This window comes from Elaeis guineensis, unplaced genomic scaffold (assembly GCF_000442705.2).
Source record: "Elaeis guineensis isolate ETL-2024a unplaced genomic scaffold, EG11 Super_Scaffold_1000211, whole genome shotgun sequence".
In the NCBI taxonomy this organism is placed as follows: Eukaryota; Viridiplantae; Streptophyta; class Magnoliopsida; order Arecales; family Arecaceae; genus Elaeis; species Elaeis guineensis.
Window position 1 is genome coordinate 36,362 of NW_027332431.1, and position 14,505 is coordinate 50,866.

Sequence of the window (14,505 nt, forward strand, 5' to 3'; positions counted from 1 at the left end):
GGCGATCAAGTTGGACATGAAGAGAGCCTATGATCGGATGAGTTGGCAATTTTTTTAGGACGATTTGTTGTGCTTCGAATTTCATTCCTGCGAGATTGGTTAAATTATGGTGTGCGTCTGGAATCCTATATTTGCCATCCTGGTCAATGGGACACCCTTAGTGTTGTTCTATTCATAGTGGGGCTTAGGCAAGGTTGCTTCTCTCTCCCTATCTTTTTATTATTTTTGCTAACACCCTATCAAGAGCTTTTCAGGCTGCATCCCTGGGATCAGTGATAGCCCCCTATGTGCCAGCATTAGGGGCCCAACCGATTTTGCATCTTCTATTTGTGATGATTGCCTATTGGTGGGTCAGACCACGTTCGGAGTGTCATCGATTTAGGACAATCCTAGAAAACTACTATGGTGCCTTAGGACAGAAGATGAATTTTCTCAAGTCAATAGTGCACTTTAGTCCGAGAACACCGATGCAGATTCGTCGCTCGATCTTGGAGAGGCTGGGTGTTGCTAAGCACGATGGGATTTTGCGATACTTGGGAGTGTCCATCTCCGGATGTAGATAGAGGAGGACCAAGGCCGAGGGGCGGAGCACACTGTTCGGGAGCAGTTGGAGGCTAGCAGGCCCGGACCCTATTGATGATGGGTAGGATTACCTTGGTTAGTTAGTGCTCAGTTCCATGCCTATCTATCTTCTTTCGAATGCCATCCTACCCAAAACACCAATGCTGAGGATTGGCCACTATTTTGGAGCTTTTTATGGGGATTGTAGCCTGGTGGATGTGGAGGTGTGCATCTTGTGGCCTAGAATATGGTGTGCCAGTCTCAGCAGGAGTGTGATTTGGAGATCCAATCCTTAGTCACTAGGCAGGAGGCCCTAATTACTAGGCATGCTACTAGGTTTCTTCTATATTTGGAGTCCATGTGGAGTAGATAATGAGGGTGAGGTACGGTACTTGCCAGTGGGTGGTGAGATCCAGGCCAGCCGGAGGGCCTCTGTCATGTGGAAGGAATATGTGCACAAGCTTCAGATGTCATTCCTCGAACAAGATGGATGATTGGAGATGGTCGAGCCGTTAGTATTCTTCACGATTCTTAGATTGCAGATATGCCTCTGATCCAGTGGTCGACTTTTGTCAGCTTTGAGATATTGACTTGATGAGGTATATGATCTCCTCCACACAAATGGTACAGGATATGACCCAATCACAGTGACTCATTTCTTTGGTGAGCAATTGGGCAGGCATGTGATGTCTTTGGGTATTCTCCTTCATCGATGTCTGGACATCAGGGTGTAGGATCCTCTACTATAGTGAGACCCGTCACGATGGATCTTTACTGCTTGTATTGGTCGGAGGCCACTATGCATCTGGATCGTGGATGGATTTGGAGATTGGATGTACATCCAAGAGTGAGTCTATTTTTTGAAAGGTTGTCTGGGAAGGCTTTCGACTAGGACTATTTTGAGGGAGAGAGGTATGTATATTTGCCCTAGTTGTGGTGTAGAAGAGGAGATAGTAGAGCATATGCTTTTCCTTTGTTCTTCGCAGATGAGTCTAGTTCTTAGCAAGTCTGCATCACTGGCTTGTTTAGGCGGAGGATCCGATTGAGACATTCATTGACCTCTTTAGGTAGAGGGTCACTATTTGAATTGCCTATATTGCTCAGCACATCTGGATGGCTAGGAATAGCATTGTTTTCAAGTCCAGGAGGTGCCCCACCAGGATTACCTTCGAGAGATCCTGATTCTTGTTCGAAAGTTGACTGATGGACCTTCAGACTCTCAGAGATCTGGGACTCCCACCCTGCTCATGCAGCGACCTGATAGGTGTTCATAGTTTGGGAGCCCCCACCTCTGAGTTATCTAAAGGTGAATTTTGATGGGAGCGTTAGGGACAAAAGGCTGCGCCAGCTTTGTCATTCAAGGGTCTTACTCCAGCTTGGTGGTGGTAGGGGCCAGATTGAGCCATTAGTTCCTAGATTTGAGTTACATACAGCCTGGGCTGGTGTTGCGTATGCACGGATGATATTGGGTGCGGACCACATTGTCATCGAGGCGATTCAGTGGTTGTGGTGTTTTGGATTCAGGAGTGTTTTCAGGGTGCGGCTGACCATCCTTTTCTATGAGACATTTTCATCTTTCTCTTCATCTGAATCGGACTCACTGTCAGACATGTCTTTAGGGAGGTAAACTCTACAGCAGATTGGGTGGCGGCCTACATTGCGGATCATACTAGAAATCTTTTGTGGATTTCTTAGGTTAGCCCCAAGGGGATTCAGTGATACTTTATTTTCTGATCTTCATAGATATATTCATACAAGATTTGTATGAATGATTTGTCTTATCAAAAAAATAAAATAAAACCTTATTGTTTGATCTTCATAGATATATTTATACAAGATTTGTTTGAATGATCCGTCTTATCAAAAAAATAAAATAAAAAATATAGCTCTGCCAATTTTTGGTACAAAAAGGAAAATTTTTTTTTTTCTCTTATTGGTTTTCTTCTTATTATAATACTACTATCTATTTTTTTTCACAAGATAATTTCCATTGTGTTGGATACATCTAAAAAGTTGAGAAAAATAATTCCAAAACTTGCTGAAATAATCCACCATCAAGTATCGAGCATAGATATACAGCTGTAAATTAGATTTGGATGTGGATTTTGATCTAACACATACTTTGTGGTTGAATTTTGTACATCAACATGGCCGAACCCAACCAGTGGCAAGTTGGACTCCTACTTCCCGCCTACCGTAAACCAACGTCAAGATCCCACCACCTCCCTGGCTGGCTCAAACGATCTGACTCGGCGTCATATTTCCAGCTCGACTCGGCAGACTCTTCCCGCAGGCCCTTCAGATCTGTATTACCCCCAATTACCGGACGAAAATCAGATCATCCCGCTGTCCCCCTCCTTCTCCACCCCCACCCCCTCCCCCCGTCTCCAAAACCCTAGCCGTAGCCTAATTCTCTCTCGAATCCATCCAGCCATGGAAAGTTGAAGGCGAAGAAGGTTCGCAACAACAAGCGGAACAACAAGAGGCGCAAGCTCGGCCTCAAGCCCAAGAAGAAGCAGAACCACCGGCCGCCGCCCACGACCACGACCTCGTCCTCTTCGGCGGCGAAGGCGCGTTGCTTCCGGCGGCCGGGGCGGCGGTGGGGGTCCGATGACGAATCCTCCGGCCTGCCCACCCCTGACCGCCTCCACCGCCTCCTCGAGCCCTACACCAAGGACCAGCTCATCGGCTTTCTCCTCGACGCCGCCGCTGCCGACCCGACGTCCTTGCCCGTATCCACGCCGTCGCTGACCGCGATGTCTCTCACCGCAAGATCTTCGTCCACGCCTCGGCTGGGACGCCACACGCGAGACCCTCCTCCAGGCCTTCGAGCCCTACGGCCCCATCGAGGACTGCAACGTTGTCGTTGACAAGGTCACGGGCCGCGCCAAAGGCTACGGCTTCGTCCTCTTCGGCTCCCGCGCCGCGCCGTCCGCGCCCTCAAGCAGCCCCAAAAGAAGATCAAGAACCGCGTCGCCTCCTGCCAGCTCGCCTCCATCGGCCCCGTCCCCGCTGCTGGCGCGCTGCCGACACCGCCGGCCGGAAGATCCACGTCAGCAACGTCCACGCCGACGCCGCCCCGACAGGCTCAAGGCCTTCTTCGCCCGCTTCGGCGAGATCGAGGCCGGGCCAATCGGCTTCGACATGCTCACAGGGAAGTCGAGGGGGTTCGCCCTCTTCGTGTACAAGACTCAGGAGGGGGCCAGGAGGGCCCTTGAGGAGCCCTACAAGATGTTCGAGGGCCATCAACTCCACTGCCAGCTTGCCACGGACTCCCAGAAGGGAAAGGCGCCGGCTTTGGCCCCTCGTCGGCGCTGCTCGGGCCGGCTTCGCAGCCCGTGCTGGCAGCGGTGGCAGCAGCGCAAAATCTTGCACTGCTTGGCCAGAACCCGGCATACAGTGCGCTTCTTGGCCAGAATCCTCTGCTGGCAGCTGCAGCACTGAATCCAGCAGCGGCTTGCAGCGCTGAACCCGGCGGTGGCCACAGCTTTGAACCCGGCAGCAGCCACAGCGCTGAACCAGGGAGCAGCTGCAGCACTGAATACGGCAGCAGCTGGATTGGTTGCTTCTCAGGGTCAAACATTGGGAGGGGGAGTGGGGGTGGGAGGAGGAGCTCCTTCTCTGCTCGGGGCCTATGGGTCTCAGGTGACGGCTGGTTTGCAGGGGTTGCAGTCATATGAGGGGACGCAACTTGGGCAGTCATCATCCTTGAGGCCTGGTGGTTCTTTTGGAGGGTTTCCTTCATACGTATGGTAACTCAGTACTTGTTAATTTTTTGAATGATTTTATACTTTCGAATCTTTATTTTGATTTTTCATTCTTGTATACTGATCTAACACTTTCCTCCCGTTTTTTTAAAGTATTGAATGAATTTTTATGATTTTATGCTCTGCATTTCCCATCAATTAAAAAGTTTCATGATTATACTGTCTTTTGCATAAGACCACCATATTTTCACTAGAACTTCCTTTTTAAGAATACCACATTTTTAGATTTTTCAGTCACGGGGCAAGACTTTCCTCCTTTAATAGTTTTTCTAACAAGTGTTAGGATGTTAGAATTGGAACTTTGTAAATCTCTGTAGGTGCTGATCCTCTTATGGTTTTCTTTCTGTCAAGTACGGACCTATTCAGACACTTGATTATGTGGAAGATTGCCATTTTCAGATTGTGGACCGGACCCAATCCATAATATTGTTATTATAAGCATACACATGTACTGTACTATTGTTTATGACATAGTAGGTACTAGTAATTGCTATTTGTGACTCCAAAACTTTATATAACTTTGGGCAAATAATTGATTTTTCTAGTAATTGTGGTTCCTGTATTAGTTTTTTTTCCATTGTCTCCAGTGCTAACGTATTACTTAATGAGGAGGAATGAGGGTGTTGGATGACAAGTTCCTGTCTATAAAGTGAATATATTTTAAAGCAAGATTGAAGAGACTGGTCTTCCCCTAACCTGAGTTTAAGGGGTTTAGGTGGCTTATGTGAATGAGCATGCTGGTGTTTTGTGACATGAGTGTAGAGGGATCTCATTCTGCATGTTCCTTTTATATATGTTTTGGTACATGGGCTTATTGTGGATTTCAAAAAAGGCCTGGAACCAGCCTGAATCTTTCTAAAATTTGGAGCTTTTGTCTTGTTGGCCAATTAAGAGGGAATATTTCTTTTGTTCTCACTATGATTTGGAATAACACATATTATGAAGGAGGATACAAGCTCTTACCTCTTCATGGATGTTCCATATTAAACCATGGTGCTATTTTTGAAGACGATATCTTCTTATTCTTTATTAGGAATAAATGAATGATATATGTTCTTGGATCACTGTTGTGCCAATTTTTCAATAAAAGAAAGTAGAGATTGTTAAAGCAATGTTTCTGATGCCGGAGTGTTTAGGTCGCGAATCCTAACAGCGTGGTCTCGGGACACAACTAGTTTTGATGATTAGGCATTTCCCTATCTCAGCTAAGAAACTTTGATATTAGTAAATTTTCGAAAATTTTGATTTTTGCAAATTTTCTTGGTAAGAACTTTTAATGTTATTAGGAAAGTTAGTAGTTAGGATTCTTCGAGTTAGAATAAAATTTGAAATTCCACATTGGTAGGTCGAAGAAAAGAGCTTCCTTGTACTCTTATAAATATCTGTATTAGTGTCCCTCTTGCAATCATATTAGAGATATTTGAGAAATTGGTTAGTGGAGATTCTATTGGGAATTAAACTTTACTTGTCTTGTCTCTACTCTCTCTCTCATCCCATTCGGTGGATTTCTAGAATTTGTGAGCATGCATGTGAGAGCTGTTTTCTTGGAGTGACAATCCAAAATGTTGTTGGTCTTGGAAGAAAATGGTCCCCCTTGCTCCTCTTCCAACTATCATCTGTCTGTTCTAGCATCTTGTGTCGTACGTGTTGTAGTGGGATTTCTATTCCCACAATCGATTGCGCCAACATACCCTTCCTCTTGAGTTTTTATCCAAGTTTAACATCTTTTGGTGTTGGTATCAGAGTATCATTCCAATATGCCATCTCGCCACTGCAACATGAGCGAGATCTATGGGATATTGAATTAGATGAATTGTGTTGCTAGCTTGAGCAATTTTCGATAAAAAAATTGGCAGTGGTAATCATGTGCGATAGTGGAGCCTTTTATTGGTCCAAGCTAAATTTGCCTATAACAATTCGGTGAATCTAGCAACTGAAAATTATCCATTTGATGTCATCTATAGCAGACAACTTTTGAGTCTGTTAGATCTTGCACCTCTACCAACAATGTGCCAATTTAGTGGAGATGCTAATGCATGAGCTAAGAAGATCAAGAAGCTACATGAAGAGGTGCGAGAAAGGATTCTTCAACGACCAGTAAAATATCAGTATTATGCCAACAAGCATAGGAAACCTATCGTCTTTAAAGAAGATGATCTTATTTGGGTGCACTTAAGAATGCCAAGTTGTCTCCTAGAGCAGATGGCCTTTTTAAAGTTCTGAAATGCATCAATGACAATGTCTGCAAATTTGAACTTTCTAGAGATTATGGAGTATTTGCAATATTCAACTTAGCCAACCTATCGCCTTACTATGAAGACCAAAAGATTAAGAAGATTTAGACTTGATGGCGAGTCTTCTCTAATCGGGATAGTATGACATCGAGTGCCTAGGTTGCAAGTCCTAGCCACATGGGTCATGGGCCTTATGTGCATGGGTCTCGGAACACGACTAGTTTTGATGATTACTTATTTTTCTATCTCAGTTAAGAAAGTTTATTTTTAGTAAATTTAAGGTAGTTTTGATTTTTGTGAACTTTCTTTTTGAGAATTTTTGATGTTATTAGGAAAGTCAATAGTTAGGATTTTTCAAGTTAGAATAAAATTTGTATTTCTCCATTGGAAAGTTGAAAAAAAGAGTCCCCTATGCTACGTATCAGTATCCCTATTGGGGCTCTCTTGTAATCATGCTAGAGATATTCGAGATATTGATTGGTGGAGATTTTATTTTGGGAATAATTCTTCTTTTGTTTTATTTCTATTTTCTCTTTCCTCCTATTGGTGGATTCTTACAGTTTGGTTAGGAGTTTAGGGAAGAAAAGAAAAGAAAGTATTAGTAAGGAGAGAAAAGAAAAGAAAAAAAGGAAGTGTATTTCTTTCCTCCTGGTTGGGAGTTTAAAGAAAGGAAAGCAAATAATTTCTTCCCTATTTGGTTAGAAGCAAAGAAGAAAGGGAAGGAAAGAAAATATTACAACATTCTTTTACTATTATATCCCTGAACATAACACATATAGTACCAATTTATACAAATTCCAAATTATTGCATTGGACAACCAAAATTCAGAATTCATTCAATTAATATAATATAAACCAACTAGTAAGAGTTTCAAAATCAGTCTGGTAAGAGTTCGATTAAGGACAATCAAACTATACCAGTCATACATTTCAAAATTAGTCTAGTAAGAGTTCCATCAAGGACAATCAAAATATACCAGCCATACATTTGAAAATCAGTCTAGCAAGAGTTTCACACTCCAACAATTTAGTAAGAATTCCAAAAGTAGCTAGACAATCAAAAACAACCATTATTGTATTCCATCAATTACTTAGGTGCCATATATCATTTTTTCCAATATATTCTTACGCCTCTCCATTGGACAACCAAAAATGGCTCTTGCTTTTTCCGAATTTTGGATAAGAAAAAGATATGTATCATCAAGTAAATGGGACTCCATTCCAATGGCTACCAATTCATTAAAAATCTCTTCTTTTGTATAGACATGTGGTCGATTTTTTTGGATAATAGAATTTCTCTCTAATTGCATCAGTAACATTGTCAATTGCGGACTTTAAAATTTTAATCTCTTGATCAACATCAATTGAAGGCTTTTTTTTACCTTTTGAACTTATTGTACTTTTAGTCTGAACTTGAACTTGTGGTTTTGGGGATAGCACATCAATTCCATCATTCATATCATCAAAACCCTCCAACAGAATTTTATTTTGGGATATCAGTTGATCAATATTATGAATAGTATCTGTGTGACTGCCACTTGAGCTAGCACATCTTCGTGATTTCTCTTTTGCAGTCTCGGCACCTTCATCTATTGCCCTATCTTTGGCAAATAGTTCCATTAAACTATCATAGTTACGAACAGATTTAGTCTTCCATTTTTCTGCATCAGGATGTGCCTAAATACAAAAAATATAAATAAGTATATAAATATTGCATTAACAATAATCAAATTAAGAATCAAAAAAATAAATAATCAAATTCAAAAACATACCTCTATTAGTTCCTTCCAAACCTCGGGTTCTGTTGTCCATAGTTTTGTATTTGGACTCTTAGCGAAACTACTTAATCTATTTCTAAACAACTCAAACCACTCATTGAATTCTGTTTTAAGAGACTTCAAGCAGTTCTTCAAATGAGCCTTATTTAAATCTATGCCAATTTTTTCACTTACATCTTTAATCATTTGAGCATAAGCTGCGGATGTGAAAGTTCCATCAGGTCTATTTTCTGCTCACTGTTGGTAAACCATTGCTTCAATGAACACATCATCCATTTGAGCTGTCCATCTCAAATGTTTTTTTTTCTTCACTTGATCTTTTTTTGTATCACTCATTAGTAATATCTATATCATAAAAATATATAAAAAATATATAAAATATATATTGAACACTAGCATAAAAGTTTTAACCATAAATATTATAAAAAAATTCAAGTACAATCAATTGCAATAATTCCAATACATAATACAATAAACAGACAAGAAACATAGTAATTATTATGGGATGCCATTCACCACATAATCATTCTACATGTCAAGTGCTATGTAATTTCTTAAAAATTCTCCTTGCGTAGCATCTTCATTATCATCTCTTGGAGTAGGAACTTCTTCTTGAGGTGAAGATTGATTTAAAATCTCTCGATCTACTTTATCAATAAGTTTTTTATCAGGATCTACTTCTATTAAATAATTATGCAAGATGCAACATGCCAAAATTATCGCTGTTTGTGTGTCAACCGAATTATTAGGCTTTGTTGTGCTTCTAATGATAGAAAATCATTTCTTTAATAAACCAAATGCTCTTTCTATTGCATTACGCAATGATGCATGTCAAAGATTAAATAACTCTCAAGGATTTTGTGGCGCTCGAGTGGAGTATTCTTTCAAGTGATAATGCACTCCTTTATAAAGTGTGATTAGTCCACTTCTTAGCATATATCTCGCATCAACAAAATAATTTTTGTCTAATAAAAATTAATAAAAATGAGTAATTATTTTATTGAATTATAAAAGAATATGTAATTTATTAATTATTAAAGATTATCTTTAGGAATCTCCAGCTTATCTTCTCTCTTAAGTGCATTTTTAATTATTCTTGAGTCAGATGCCATCCTTTCCCAGCCAGACAAGACATATATAAATTTTAAATTGAATGAGCATGCAGCTAACACTTTTTGTGTTGGATAATCTTTCCTACCATGATACCTTGGGGCATTAGAACGAGACACTTTCACACGAACATGTGTTCCATCAATAGCTCCCACACAATCCTAATATAAATTTTATGTAAATATTCGTTTAAATACATATTTACACAATTAAAAATAAATTAAATAAAATTTGATTTATCTTGAAATATGGATAAAATCTATTATTGTTGAGTACTTTTGAGGGAAAAAATTGATCTTCTAAAGATATTATTGCTTTTAGTACTATGTGAAAATGACAACTAATGGTCTTATTAGAGCGACGAAAGAAGAATGAAATCGTACGATTTCTGACATTGTGTGATGTGTAAAGAAACTTAGCAACTTGCACTTCAACTGTTGCTTGTTGAGTGGGTTGGAGACCACCATCTTTTTGTAAAATCTCATATAAATTTATAAAAGCTTGTGGTCCCATTCGAATAATATTACGACACTTTTCATTTGTACTTAAATGCTGCATTATTTCACCTCGTATTAGTTGTCTTTCTATAGAAGATTGACTAATAGGCCGATCAATATAATTCCAATGATGATGAAGCTTGCGTTGCACCACAAAATTTATAACACGACAAATAACGTCAGCTGCAGCTAGTCATCGACTTATCTCCCATAAGAGAAACTCATCTATTTCTTCATTTTCTTGTTCTTCCATCTAAACATTTATTTTATTTTAAATTTAAATAAAATAAGTATATTATGGAAATAAGTATGATGTAGCAATATTAATTTTTTCTAATAAATAAATAATTTCTTTTTCCCACAGATCCCCTTTCCCACATATGTCCAAAAAAGAAAACACCGTCCCTATAGATCTCCTTCCCCACATATGTCCAAAAAAGAGAAGTCAAAAACTTCCATCCCACAGATCTTCTTCCCTACATATGTCTAAAAAAAAGAGATGTAAAAAACTCCGTCCCCACAGATCTCTTTCCCCACATGCCCAAAAAAGAGAACTACAAATTAAAAAAAAAAAATGCAAGTGGATAAGGCTATACCTTTCAGTTTTTTACGTTCTTCCTGATTTTTCTTGTTTTTCCGCTTTAGTTGCATGTGGGGAGGATACAGTTTTTCCGTTTGCAGGAGTGGAGGCGGCTGTCTTATTTCTATCCATAGAAGTTAATTAGATGGAAGGAAATAAGCCCTAAGGGTATAATAGGAATTATAAAAAAACTTAGTTAAGTTTCAATTCTTTTCACTCCAAATCCGTTCGATTTAGGGGAGAAAAAAGTGAATGTTTGAGGAGGTTTATATTCTCTCCGTTTCTCTTCTCTTCCTTCCGTTTCTTTCGTGAAAAAAACTCCCAACCGAGAGAAAGTGTTAACTTTCTCTCCTATTCTTTTCTCTTCTCTCCTATTCTTCCCTCCTAACCAAGGTGTTAGGGCTTGCGAGTGAGCATCTGAGAGTTGTGTCCTTGGAGTGGTAAGCCAAGCTAGGTTTTTTTAGCCGTGGAAGAGACTGTTCCATCCCTACTCCTCTTCCAACTACTGTGCATCCATTCTAACATCCTGTATCATATGTGTCGTAATGGGGTTTCTACCTCATCATAATCAGTTGTGTCAACATACGCTTTCTTCTTTGAGTTTTCAGCCCAAGTTCAATACCTTCCCGATGTCAGTTCCTCATGTCAATTATAATATGTGGTGGGAAATGTGGATGGAAGAATTACAGATATCCTTTAACAATACAGCTTGATGAACTCCATCTTATAAGAGGACTTTTTTGGAGTGATCCAATTTCCAAGCAATAGAATTTGTAGATTTATTATTTGAAGTGAGTCTTGTGGATTGAGGCAAACCTAACATTGATCTTTTTCTATAGTTGCTTATAAACTAGATTTTCTTGGAGGTTTAATGAAATGAACCTTTATGTTTTTATATTTTCTGGGAATTTGTTAACTTTTGGGGTTTGTACTTTCTATTGGAAGCTGCATTTTTGGTTTTCAGGTGGAATCATCTTTTATTCTCTTTACCATTTTCTGTACTTTTCCATGTGGATAAGTTTGTTGATCCTTTTCATGATATAGTTTGTTTTGATTATGAGTTTGTAGAATATTCTTGTGCTTGGGTTTTTGACATAATTCATTTTTTAACTTATTGCTAGTCAAAAGAAATTGCACAACTATTTTGTATCTTCTCATGCATAATGTAGCAATGTGAACATTGTGCACAGTGTATTGTAAGAAGTGCTTTCTTGCCAGTTTAGCAAATCATGATATTTTCACCTGTTGCTATTGGATTTTTGTTCATTTATTAGGCATGATTATTGGCTGTGAGGCTTGTTAGATACATTTTTTAAATTATTGCTATTTCTTTTATTTCTTGATTGTAATATCTTTTACCAGTGTTTTTTCTTGATTTTACAAGAAACATCTCTTAGACTTTTAATAACTCATAAATGATATATGAACTTTGTTCAACCAATTTAGATAGGATAATTGCATCAATAGAGTATACTGATCTTTTGTAACAAATATCTGTTATTGGAGGAGATTAGCTCTCATCTCTTATTGGATGTCAGCTTCAGCTATTGGTTTTCAGTGATACATACTTAAGGAGATTGCTTGCAAATGAAAGTAGCCTTAAGGATAAGATATATCATCTTTATATGACTGTAGGATTCAAGGAAGGAACGTATTACTATTGAAGTATTGCTATTCAAATTTTGTTGTTGGAAATATATGGGTGGAAAGAAATCACAATCTCCTCACTGTAATGCCTTAAATCAATGTGCCATTTGTCATGCTTTATTTTGGATAATTTGAGTCTCATCAAAATTAGATCTTTGACATGATTTTCCTTATTTATCTTATATATTTCATGTGGAATAATCTTCATTTCGGAAGCCATTCTAGTGGTGTCATATCCACCCTACATATGTTTGTTTCTCTTTTATCTGCTAAAGTTTGAAATGATTTTCAACTTTTTGAGGTGTACATTTTTTTTTTTTTTTGATCTTCACTATTATAAGAATTCTGTCCTTTTTTTTTTTGATGAATGGTTTATATTCCTAATTGAAAGAACTTACAAATAGTTGATTTTATGAGAAGTTTTTCTTTTTTTTATAATTTTTTATGACTATGGAAAAATGCTGGTTGTTTTGTCATGAATTTTTTGAATAATTCAAGACTTAAGGTTCCTTATTCTTTTACTGATTTATTCAGGGTTAAAACTTGCGGCCAGTATAATGTCGCAATGGCCATTATATTTAGCTTCAGAGGCTTTTGGTTATATTATACATATAATGTAGAGGCTGTTAAACAATGGCAAGTATTTAGCTATAATACCATTGTAATGATTGCTATTTGCTCGAAAAATGACCTTATTTTATCTCATTTTTTCAGGGAACAATATTGTTTTATCTGAATAATGACGTAATCAAATAACCCTTCTACAATATTATACTTTTTTCTTAGATTATTTGGGCTAATAACAGCTGCTATTATTGCCACTATGTTATTTGAAAAATCTAATAGAAGGATGGACTAGGAGAACAGCAACTGTTATTTCTCTGATAAGTGAATATTATGGTTTAAGAAATGGATGTTTATAATGGAATATCAGTATTATCGATAACTTGGACATAATGTTTTGTTTAAATTTTCTTGGGTTCAATTATGCTTCTTCAAAATACTTTTCTTCTTCTTTTTTTTTTTTAAAATAAAAAGCGATACTTGTTTATTGAGTTATGGCCCTAGTGATAATGTTGGGGTTGAAATTCTACCAAAAAAATGTTGGGAATGAAATCATAACAACACAAAATACATAACAAGCAATTTGAATCACCAAAATCACCTCACGGCATGAACTTTTGCTTTTACATTTTCATCAATGGTTAATTGTGTCATATGCTGTTTTAGATGAGGAGTTATCATGATTATAACATCAAATATATGCATCATGGGACTTTTCTCTTCTTTGGGACTTGAGATTTATGGACCCCGTCTTTTAAAGAGGTGGCAGAATATAGTTTCTGGGCTTCTTGTGCCAGACATAAATTTTGAGTATAAATGGACTGGAAAGTGATTTTAATATGTGGCTTTTATTTTAGATGATTGATTTCAGTTGATGAAGTTTACAAGATCACTTAAGATCTTTGGCTAATGTTGGGACATGGTATAAATAACTAGCAAACGTATCAGAAAACTGATAGGGTTGTCATAACCTTGCCCGTTAAAGGTATTCTCTAGAAGTCATTATGTTGGCGTAGAAATCATCTTTAATTCTTTCCATGGAGCCTTAACCATGAGGATTTGATATAAGCATACTATAATTATATGTTCAATATATTTGTCACTCCCATTGCTTGTCTCTAAGAAAACTTCAAAGCCAACTTTAAACTCAATCATTATGTAATGGAAAACTTTCTTATGTATATTATGAAGTAAGGACTTCAAAGGCTTCTTAAAGTACAAAGTCTAATGCCATTCAGGGCTGTTTGGACTTCGGATTCCAATAAGTGGAGCCAATTGCAGCTCAAGTTGCAGGTCTGGGCTAGCCTCCTTGTTTGGATGCCTTGCAACTTAAATTGCATAGCAAGTTGCGTTGCTCATTAAGCTGCAAAACAAGGCTATCATGTGGTAGGTCAGTGTGCAGTTAAAATAACTGTGGGACAAGTTGCAACTGCTAGAGTAGGTATCTTAATTTAAAAAAAGAAAATTCTCTCTTCCCTTCCCCTCTCCTCCCCTGATCCCTCGCTGTCACCCTTGATGCTGCTCCCAACCCCACCATTTCTAGGAGGCCCATGACCCACTCCTTTGCCTCGGGCTTCATAGTAGCAGGCCTCTCCTCCTCTACTTCTCCTTTCCTCTCCTCCACTCCACTCTGAAATCCCTCGTCGTCGTTGCCCTTGATAATGCTGCTGACTCCCATCACCTATGGAAGGTGCATGATCGCTTCCACCACCTCGAACTTCACATTTGGTAGTTTCCTCATTGCCTCCTCTGCCGCCTCACAAATTA

The 14,505-nt window shown here is 38.6% G+C and overlaps 2 protein-coding genes across 2 annotated transcripts in view; one reads left to right on the forward strand and one right to left on the reverse strand.

Annotated features, from left to right (window-relative positions):
• Positions 1 to 14,505, forward strand: part of LOC105048592 (uncharacterized) — a 29,360-nt gene that overhangs the window by 12,894 nt on the left and 1,961 nt on the right. Inside the window, 13 exon segments of the mRNA XM_073250529.1 lie at positions 1,707 to 1,825; positions 1,951 to 2,098; positions 2,967 to 3,084; positions 3,087 to 3,134; positions 3,137 to 3,166; positions 3,169 to 3,273; positions 3,276 to 3,344; positions 3,347 to 3,484; positions 3,487 to 3,576; positions 3,579 to 3,635; positions 3,638 to 3,859; positions 3,862 to 4,016; positions 4,018 to 4,308. Coding sequence (XP_073106630.1) covers positions 1,707 to 1,825; positions 1,951 to 2,098; positions 2,967 to 3,084; positions 3,087 to 3,134; positions 3,137 to 3,166; positions 3,169 to 3,273; positions 3,276 to 3,344; positions 3,347 to 3,484; positions 3,487 to 3,576; positions 3,579 to 3,635; positions 3,638 to 3,859; positions 3,862 to 4,016; positions 4,018 to 4,308 — 1,590 coding nt within the window.
• On the reverse strand, positions 9,118 to 14,416 carry LOC140854576 (uncharacterized). The gene is given in 3 exon segments (XM_073250530.1): positions 9,118 to 9,305; positions 9,416 to 9,611; positions 14,249 to 14,416. Coding segments are annotated over 3 exon segments (552 nt in total).